The 10,285-nt window shown below is 40.1% G+C and overlaps 1 protein-coding gene across 1 annotated transcript; it reads left to right on the plus strand.

Annotated features, from left to right (window-relative positions):
- Positions 1–457: 457 nt before the first annotated feature.
- On the plus strand, positions 458–9,150 carry cyp4v2a (cytochrome P450, family 4, subfamily V, member 2a). The gene is made up of 11 exons (XM_072669982.1): positions 458–650; positions 1,060–1,172; positions 2,987–3,072; positions 3,235–3,425; positions 3,781–3,850; positions 4,313–4,439; positions 5,192–5,365; positions 5,670–5,772; positions 7,301–7,435; positions 8,544–8,723; positions 8,860–9,150. The coding sequence occupies exons 1-11, from the start codon at positions 458–460 to the stop codon at positions 9,021–9,023; spliced, it is 1,536 nt and encodes a 511-aa protein (XP_072526083.1). The 3' UTR covers positions 9,024–9,150.
- The last annotated feature ends 1,135 nt before the right edge of the window (positions 9,151–10,285 follow it).

The raw sequence follows: 10,285 nt of genomic DNA on the forward strand, positions 1-10,285 counted from the left end.
ATAGAATCCCAACTCCTGCGGCAGGAACGGCCAATAGAATCCCAACTCCTGTGGCAGGAACGGCCAATAGAATCCCAAAGTCCTGTGGCAGGAATGGCCAATAGAATCCCAAAGTCCTATTCTAGGAATGACCAATAGAATCCTACATAACCGCTGCCCTGCATATTTGACTTTTCCATGCTTCCAACACGGATGATCATTAACCGGCTCTTCCCGAGGAGGGCTGGGTGTGTTAGGCAGAGGAAAACACTACAGCATGGGCCTCCAGGTCTCCAGGACTGTGACCCACGTGGGAAAAGATTAAATAAGCCAATACTATCCAGCCTCTTGCGCAAGAAGTCGGCTGTTGCCAATCCCAGCGGGAGGGCACATTACGACCCAATCCTGCCACAGGAGGTGGGATTCTTCTTGGTCATAATAAAGCACCACTGTGGTTCTGCTGCATTGCTGCAGAAGGATGGGGGTAGTTTTGGGTGCCTACACGCTGGGCTTTGTGGGCGCAGCTGCCTGTGTCCTGCTGCTCAGCTGGCTGACCTACCAGCTGCTGAGTCACTACCTGCACAGCTGGAAGGAGCTGAAACCGATCCCAGGTATCGGAGTCTCGTACCCGTTCCTGGGGAACGCGCTGCAGTTGAAGTCCAATGCAGGAGGTAAGAGGCCGAGGGTTACCCAGCAGGTTTGCCTGTGTTACATGCTTGTGGCCAGTGTTTACTGCATGTTGGCACCTTTGGTTTTAGAAGAGTGAATCTGCTATATGGAAATTATGTGTCAAAAGCTCCAAGCCACCACAGGTCTCGTATCGGTCAAGGCTTATCAGCTGGCCTTGGGGTTTGGACAGTAAGACCCAAAAGAATCAGGAGCTTTGATAAACTGTTGCTTCGGCACTAAGCATCCTGGATTCCCCGTGGTGTAAACACTTGGAAACAGTAGAAGTGTATATTGCCATGGCTGCCATTTCTTGCCATAAAAAAAAAAAAAATTGACATTATATAACTACAGTCAGATGATCTGGTTCCATACGTGAAGCTGAATCATAACGCTTTCAAATCTTCCTTGCAGATTTCTTCCGGCAGATGGTCGGGTACGCCCGAGAGTTTCGCAACACTCCTCTGCTGAAGGTGTGGATCGGGCCTGTGCCGTTCCTAATCCTCTACCATGCAGAAACTATTGAGGTATGCTGAAGTATAGACTACTTCCCAGCCAACGTGCTTACGTGTGGGGCTTACGTAGGTGGAACGTGGGCTTGATTGGTTTCCAGGTGGGCCTGGGCTGTGAGTGGGTTTGTACATACTTTGTTTTGGGACCCAGTTGGGTTTCCCCATGGTGTTCCCATTTGCAGTGTACAACCTAAATAGGGCCCATATACTTAACCCCTTCTGGTCCCATCACTGACCCTAGTGGGACTCTGGTGGGCATCCTTTTTTGAGGCCAACATGGAACCCAAGGACAAAACTCTCCAGTTCCCGGTTGGGCTACTCACACCAGCCCCACATGGACCACATGCACATGTTAGCTGGGGTTTGTTTGGGTTGTACTTCTTGACGTCTTTACAAATCTAAAAATTCCTAGATATTCTGGGTGTATTGTGTTTTGTTTATATTGCATTGCTATGTAAACAGTTTTTCCAATCACATTTGTGTATTCAGTGTATAAACTAAACTAGAGTCAAACTATATAAAATAAATAAAAATAAATAAATAACAGTACAGAACTGCCTATATCATACATGCAGTTATTACCAGTACATTTCTATCAACTTATTATTACGTTTTTATTTGAAATACAATATGAATAAAGTAAATAAAACTAATTATATCACTGCCAAGAAAAATAACATTAGTGGTACAGGTTGTTGTTGCCATTGAGGAACTTTAAAGTGATACACCCCTTATAAGTAACTTACTAGATTACAACATATCTACAATTAAAAGTAACTTGAAAGATTGCAACATTACTACTATTACAAGTGACTGGTTGCCACCATTATAATGTTACCAATAAAAGTAGCTTGTAACTTACAGTTTCTGCTAAAACTAACTTACAAAGGTAACTAATTAAATTGTTACTAGAAATAAAAGTAACTTCTTCTTACATTACAATATTACAATATTACAACCCTTAAAAATAACAATAGAAGTAACTTGTTAGATTGAAATGACCAGTGAAAATTGTTACAACATTCTAATATGTAATATACTTGCTACAGTAAAGTTACTACCAATAAAAGTAACTTGATACAACTCTTTAATGTAAGTTATTACAAAAGTAACTAATTACATTGTTAAAGTAAGTTTTAACAATTAGTTTTTGTTACTACCCTTTAATGTGACCTGCAAAAGTACTGTACTTCTATAAAAATAACTAATTTCATTGTTAAAGTAATTTCTTCCAATACTACTAAAAATAATATACTACCAATCAAAGTAACTTCTTACACTAAAGTTACTGCCAATAAAACGAACTTGTTACTTATTACGCAAAAGTAACCAATTACATTGTAACTAGAAATAAAAGTAAATACTTATATTACAACCCTTAAAAATAACAATATACTTCTAATAGAAGTTACTTAAAAAAAATTTTTATACAACAATAAAGAGTATGGTCAGAGATTTACACCTCTAAGTCTTCACATTTGTTTATTATTGAAAGCCAGTGTTTTTTTTTCCCTCTCTCTCTTACTTGCATAATGTATTGATCATATTTAACCCTCTGTTAAGATATCACAGAGCAAGGTCCAATGTCAGAACATGACCCTCTAAACTTTACCCTGCATTAGTTGTGTAAACAGTTCAAGCGCAGGTCATTATTAAGCATGTAATATGTACCGGTATGTGTCAGCAACATTTAAGCAACATTTATGACCGTAACACACACCACCGATGACCTCAGGCACTCCAGTGATAACATATGATATATCAGTCATAGCTAGCGCCACTCATTGGTGGATATAGGTACCGTGTAATCTACTCTCCCTCTCTTCCAGACGGTTCTGAACAACCCGGTTCATATGGATAAAGCTTATGCCTATAAATTCCTGCACCCATGGCTGGGAACTGGCCTGCTGACCAGGTACTAGGATTCTGGTACTAGTGACTGTTGTACAGTTGTACAGTGCTAGTTGTACCGTGACTGTGTGTATGTGATCAATAAACTTTGATTGGATTGGATATTAATAATAATATAATATTAATTCTTGATAAAAGTAACTCGCGAGCTCCCTTATTTTCTCAGTACCGGTGACAAATGGAGGCGTCGGCGAAAGCTCCTCACCCCCACCTTTCATTTCTCCATCCTGACGGAGTTTCTGGAGGTGATGAACGAGCAGGCGGAGGTGCTGATCGAGAAGCTGGAGAAGCAGGTGGACAAAGGACCCTTCAACTGCTTCAACCACATCACCCTCTGCGCCCTGGACATCATCTGCGGTGTGTATCCGCTTCCAGTACAGCACTGCTCAATACTCCAGATATTGACCCAAACACTCCTCATTTCGAGACCACCGCGCCCATCAGTGTAGATATATTCACAAGCAGCGCTGCTGTTTAAACCACGCAGATGGAAATAGGTGTGGAAATAACCTGTTGACGGGGTGGAAGATAGGGCACCTAGTGTCTGGAGCTTTGAAAGTGATGGGTGGAGTCCTATTGAGTGGGTGGGTGGGTTAGTCGTCTAAATTGCGGAGAACCTCTGAGATCCGGGGAAAGAGGGAATGACCCCAGGACCCATTAGAGCTTTGGCCATTACATCGTTTTTGATGCTCTGACTGTCTGTGTGTTCCAGAAACTGCCATGGGGAAGAAAATCTACGCCCAGAGCAACTACGACTCGGAGTACGTGCAGAGCGTGTACCGGTACGTGTTCCGCCAGCAAAGTGAGATCAGACAGTGGGGGGCTGGGGGGGGAGGATAATTGTTCCCAACACTTTTGTCTGAGTGCTTCAGAGTCTGCAATATCGATCTGTGCAGACGTGGGGCAGTGGGGGCTCGCATGTGTATTCGTGTGTGTGTGTAGGGGTGTTGGGAAGCAGCATTGTCCAGCCCTGTCCTTGCATAACCTACACTGGCCACGAAATGTACAAGGGCTATTACCAAACTCTTCATAAGCCACCTGTTCCCTGGCCACTTTATTAGAAACCCTTACCTCGTACCTACGTCGTAGCTACACACCTCCTTCATCAGTGTGTCAGAACCCAGAGAATGGTCCACCACCCCTGTGTAACATCTGGACAGTAGTGGTCCTGTGGTCAGAAACATGTAGTGGAGCTATCAGTGTCAGTGCCAGTGTGAAATTCTCTCTGTCTCTGATTGGTCCAGGATGAGTGACATCATCACCAGGCGCCAGCGGATGCCGTGGTACTGGCCAGACGTCGTGTACAACTACTTCGGGGAGGGCAGGGAGCACAACCGCAGCCTCAAGATCCTACACTCCTTCACGGAAAGCGTAGGTGTTGATGAGACCGCCTCTCGGGTACAAGCGTGGTGCAGGTGTGGTGTTGGTGTCCGAAGTATGGGGGAGGGGGGTTGGGGGTTGGGGCATAATGGTGAAAGTGGGTGTAGCATAACACTCAAAGTAGATTGAAGAAGGATACACTAGTAAGGATGCAGTCGATCCGTGGTAGTGGATGTGGCTGTAACACTGAAAATGGGTGTAGCTCATCCATGGAAGTGGGTGTGGTATAACAGTGGAAATGGGTGTAGCCTATGCAAGGGAGTGGGTGTAGAATAACAGTGGTAATCTAGGTAGCTAATTCATGGAAGTGGGTGAAATGTAACAAGGGAAATAGATGTAGCATGGGTGTAGCATATTTATGGAAGTTTACATGGAAGTAGGTATAACGCAACAATTGGAAAAAGGTGTAGCCAATCCGTGGAAGTGGCGTGTCATTGAAAAGGGGTGTAGCTTGGGTGTAGCGCAACTATGAAACCAGGCCCAGCCTATTCATTGAAGTGGGTGTAGCATAACAATAAAAGTGGATGTAGCCTTTTTATGGAGGTGGGTGTAGAGTAACAATGACCTATCCATGTTAATGGGTGTAGCATAACAAATGAAAGTGGGCGTAGCCTTTTCAGAGAAGTAGGTGTTGCGCAACAATTAAAATAGGTGCTATGAAAGTGGGTGTGGCCTGGTCATGGATGTGGGTGTAGCATTACAATGGTTGTCATTGACTGTCATTTTGTTGGACGGCCACTCAGGTGATTTACGAACGGGCGGAGTACATCTCCTACGTTGAGTCGGACAGCGAATCGGATCAGGGCATGAGGAAGAGGCGGGCGTTCCTGGACATGCTGCTGAAGGCACAGGACGAGGAGGGGAACAAACTCACCCACCGGGACATCCGGGAGGAAGTGGACACCTTCATGTTTGAGGTCAGGGTCCGTCTGACCTAGGGTCAACATCTTGCTGCTATACACACTTATGACCGTGACTGTTATGGGCATAATGTAGCATAACAAGGAAAATGGGTGTGGCCTGTTTGTAAGGTTATTGTACCTTTAAAAGTGAGATATGCAAATTAGCTCTCTTCTGAATGGCTGCTCCATATAGTGCCTCATTCAAAAAGCAGTCCAGGCTATGACTGAGTGGGTGGGGCTAACAGCTAAACTGTAGGCTGAATAGGTGGATATGCTGTATGTCAATATACTGTGGATTTGTGTTGCCCCCTTGTGGCAGGGACACGACACAACCGCCGCCGCTATGAACTGGGCCATTCACCTGCTGGGCTCCCACCCAGAAGCTCAGAGGAAAGTTCAGCAGGAGCTGTTTGAGGTTTTCGGTGAGCAAACCTCCCGACCAGAGCTGATCTAGAACCAGATTTAGTCTCGGCACATATCTACCCGTCCCAGGGTAACTGATAGTACTTACTGAATAATTCATACTATTTACTAAATTATTTACAGTGAGTACTCAGTGTTATAACAGTTGCTGAATATAGCTTACCCTGAATATTTTATAGTATTTAGTGAATAATTTAGTAATAACTGAACAATTTTATAGTACTTGCTGAAGAATACTTTAAGAGATTAGTACTTAATATTATAAGTTACTAAATGATTATTTTCTGAATATTTTATAGTATTTACTAAATAAACTGTTGTGTTCAATAAACAGTGTTTATTGAATATAATATAGTAATCACTGAATTATATATTATCTACGGATTTATTTATAGTAGTTACTCTTATAGTAGTTACTGTTATTACAGTTACTGTATAATGTATAATATGTAAGCAGTTATTTATAGTATTTACTAAATTATTAAAGCTATTTATAGAATAACATGTGGTAATTACTCAAAATTACTCAATATTACTATTACTAATAATATTAACAGTTACTGAATATTTGATCATATTTTCCTGAATATTGTACAGTATTTACTGCACAACTGTTGGTATTTCCTGAATAATTTATAGTACGCACTGAATTCTTTAAGCCTAAAGTTATCCAATAATTTGTAGTTGTTTTTTTGTAGTTATTAATACTATAAGCTACTAAATAATTGTAAAGAATAATTACTATATAATATATCCTGACTATTTTATAATAGTTGATTTGTTTTGTTGAAAATTACTCAATATTACTATTACTAATAATACTAACAGTTACTGAATAAATGACTAAATAATTGTAAATAAGTAACTATATAATATATCCTGACTATTTTATAATATTTGATTTTTATTCAATTAATATTAATAAATTAGATTATATTATAAATATTATTCATTATTTGTATTAAACAAATATTAGAATATTTGAAGTAATTAATACTGTTATGGTAAATTATTTAATAGTTACTCAATTATATAATTATATAATAATTGCTAATATATCCTGAATAATTTATAGTATTTACTAAATAATTTACACTATTCACTGAATATGTTGTAGGATTTACAGCTACTAAATAATATATTATTTCTAATAATTACTGTGATGAATAATTTACAGTATTATTGAAATGTATAACAGCTATATAACAGTAAGGAATTTATTGTAAGTCAATTCATATTACTATTGAAATATTTTAATAGTACTTATGTAATAGTAATAGTAGTTTTACAAATTGCATAGTAGTTGCTGAACAATTGAATACGTGTTGATTAATGTATAGCAACTGCTTTCATAAATCATAGTAGTTACTTCATACAATGTAGTAATTACTGACTAATATTTATCTGGAAGGCTCTACAGTAATGATAAATAATGTCCAGTAGTGAATAAGTTATATAATAATAGTTCATAAGTTAAATATAAGTTATTGTAGTTATTGGATAATTAAAAGTACATACCTGTTGTAGGAGAGTCAGAGAGGCCCATTAACACAGAGGATCTGAAGAAGCTGCGCTATCTGGAGTGTGTGATTAAAGAGGCTCTCCGGCTCTTCCCCTCGGTTCCGTTCTTCGCCCGGAGCATCTGTGAAGACACAAACATCGGTGAGGAAACTTCATATCAGTGGGACGATATATAGGAACGTATTAAATCACGTGTCATATTCATTTCTATACCAATGAGTTACTTTAATGGCAGTACCGCATTTAACTCACACAATGTGTATTAAAATTTCATAAACTACACAAAAAGATGTTTTTTGTATTTATTTTATTTATTTAATATAAAGAAATGCACTAAAACTATTATATATATTATTATTTACAGTCTTGTCTAGTTATTTACTACAAGACGTAATCACCACTTACACTCTGGATGTTACTTTTAGGATAACAGTGTACATTTGTGTACATTTATATGTGCATTTATTTATAGTACTATGAATATGTATTCTATAGTGTATATACTGATTACATTTATAGTAGTTACTCAAAGTTCTAACAGTTACTGAATAATTTATAGTAGTTACAGGATCTAACAGTAGGTAACAGTACAATAATAACTGAATAATGCAAAGTAGGAAGCAAATAATTACTATTTACATAATAACATAGTAGTTGCTCAATATTATAACATTTAAACTAGACAAAACGTAGTCACTGAATTATATTTCTTTTAATATGTTTAACAAACAAAACTCATTACAATCATTATTTATATATCCAAGTTTGTTTAGCATTTATTTATTTATTTTGTTTAGTTTCTAACTTGACTTTGAGTATTACATATTTCATAACAATCCTAGACATTTATTCCACATGGTGGTTTTTAAAAATTATAATTACATTTAGTTTATTACTTTAATTTTAATTTTAATGTTGATATAAAATGGAATATATTTAAATATTTAAATATTAACACTTACATTTAGATAAAACAAATGTAAAAAAAAATTACACTAGAAATTAATTTGAATGTTAATTTCAATCATATATACATTAAGTATGATATTAGAAAGTTGAATTTTTAAAATGACTTGTATCATGTTTTTTATTTTATTATAACTGTATTATGAGTATTAATCTTATTATAAAAAATGTAATGAATAATTAATAGTCATATAATATAGATGTATATAGAATTTTGCTGGTGAATACTGCAAAGACATACTGCTTCACGTGTGTGTGTGTGTGTGTGTGTGTGTGTGTTTAGGTGGCTATAAAGTGCCTAAAGGCACTAACGTCATCATAATGCCGTATGCCATGCACCGCGACCCCCGCTACTTCCCAGACCCCGAGGAGTTTCGCCCTGAGCGCTTCCTGCCTGAGAACAGTGTGGGCAGACACCCCTACTGCTACATCCCCTTCTCTGCTGGACTGCGCAACTGCATCGGTCAGACATGAACACACGCAGTCGTCCACTTACCCCAGATGTATCTGATCATGCCTGGTGACTCTTGGTCTCGTAGAGCCACTGCTGTCAAACACCCTCTTTCATTTCTCCTGTCGTTTCATCCACATGTGTTCAGGTCAGCGATTCGCTGTGATGGAGGAGAAGGTGATCCTGGCCTCCGTCCTGCGCTACTTTAATGTGGAGGCATGCCAGAGGAGAGAGGAGCTGATGCCTGTGGGAGAGCTGGTCCTCAGACCCGAGCAGGGCATCTGGATCACTCTACAGAGGAGAAAGCGCTAACATGCTAACACACACACACACACACAGCAGCGTTAACTAGGGCTCAGGAGAACGTACACCAAACATCTACTGTCCACTTATTGTCCATTAAACAATGGAGGAGGGGGGACATCTTTGTCTTATCAAACTTTGTGTTGTGATCCTTTTGTGTTTATGTTGAAGAGCTAGCTCTAAATAATGTTAGCAGAGCTAGCTAGCTTCTGAGCAGTGTCCACAGCAGTAGCCTACTTCAGACCGCCTTTACTTCCAATATGATAAGACCACAAACCATGGGTGTGGCCAAAAAATGGGTGTGGCCAAATAGGCTGAATGGACATTGAAGAGGCCACACTGATTGGGTAGATTAGATTAGCCTGTAGTAGCCATACTGAAGCCTAGTCCTGGACTACTCCGAGAGCAGAAGGTTAGGCGTGGACTAGGCTTAATCCTGATCTAGAACCTTTACAAGGTCCTCTATGGTCAGGTGAAAACACCCCATGCTGATCTGGTGGGGCTGATGGTCAAGCTGGTCATACTGGTTGACTAGTTAGGTAAAGTTAGTCAGGTTGACCAGTACGATCAAGCTTCCATAGGTTCCACTAGGGTATCATATTGAGGTGTGATGATTCATAGAAAGACCCAAAAGAACGTGGAACCCTGGGAACCCTGGGAAAGATCTGTGGGAACAGAGAATTTTTCATACAGACCACTCAAGGGAGTATGCACTGTATGGACAAAAGTATTGGGACGCCTGCTCATTCATTGTATCTTCTGAAATCAAGGGTTTTCTACGATGGAACCTAGAACCCTCGTGGTGCTCACATGGGTGGAAAAGGCCCCATCATTACAGCCCACCCTAATCTCACATGGGTCCTATCCATAGAGAACCCATCCTGGTGGGCATCCACATGGATGTGTTGGTGGAACCCACATGGGCAGGTTATCACGTGCAGAACCAACTTTCTCAGCAGATCAAATCCGGATTGAGCCGGTCGGATTAGACATGATAGTTTGCCGTGTGTCACCGAAGTGGAGAGACTGTCTCGTCGTTCCCAGAAAGTGGAGGTGGTCCATCTCCCGCCACCCACCCCCCCCCCCCCCCCCTTCGTGCTTAATGACGAGACATGTGGCGGCACGTGGAGGCTATTTCTGGAGCCAACGTGACACAGCAAACCAAGTCCACTTTTAATGACTTTCTCTTCACTTCAGGCATCTGTTCTCTTCCTCCTCCTCCTCCTCCTCCCTCTCTCTCCCTCCGTCACTGTCTCTGCCTGACTCTCGCT

Source organism: Salminus brasiliensis, chromosome 24, assembly GCF_030463535.1.
Source record: "Salminus brasiliensis chromosome 24, fSalBra1.hap2, whole genome shotgun sequence".
Classification (NCBI taxonomy): Eukaryota; Metazoa; Chordata; class Actinopteri; order Characiformes; family Bryconidae; genus Salminus; species Salminus brasiliensis.

Excerpts from the sequence above, each read along its gene's own strand:
- cyp4v2a (XM_072669982.1), top strand. The coding sequence starts at position 458 with ATGGGGGTAGTTTTGGGTGCCTACACGCTGGGCTTTGTGGGCGCAGCT. Across the intron at positions 3,426-3,780 it reads CGCCCTGGACATCATCTGCG|AAACTGCCATGGGGAAGAAA; the intron begins GTGTGTATCCGC and ends TGTGTGTTCCAG. Across the intron at positions 5,773-7,300 it reads GGAGCTGTTTGAGGTTTTCG|GAGAGTCAGAGAGGCCCATT; the intron begins GTGAGCAAACCT and ends TACCTGTTGTAG.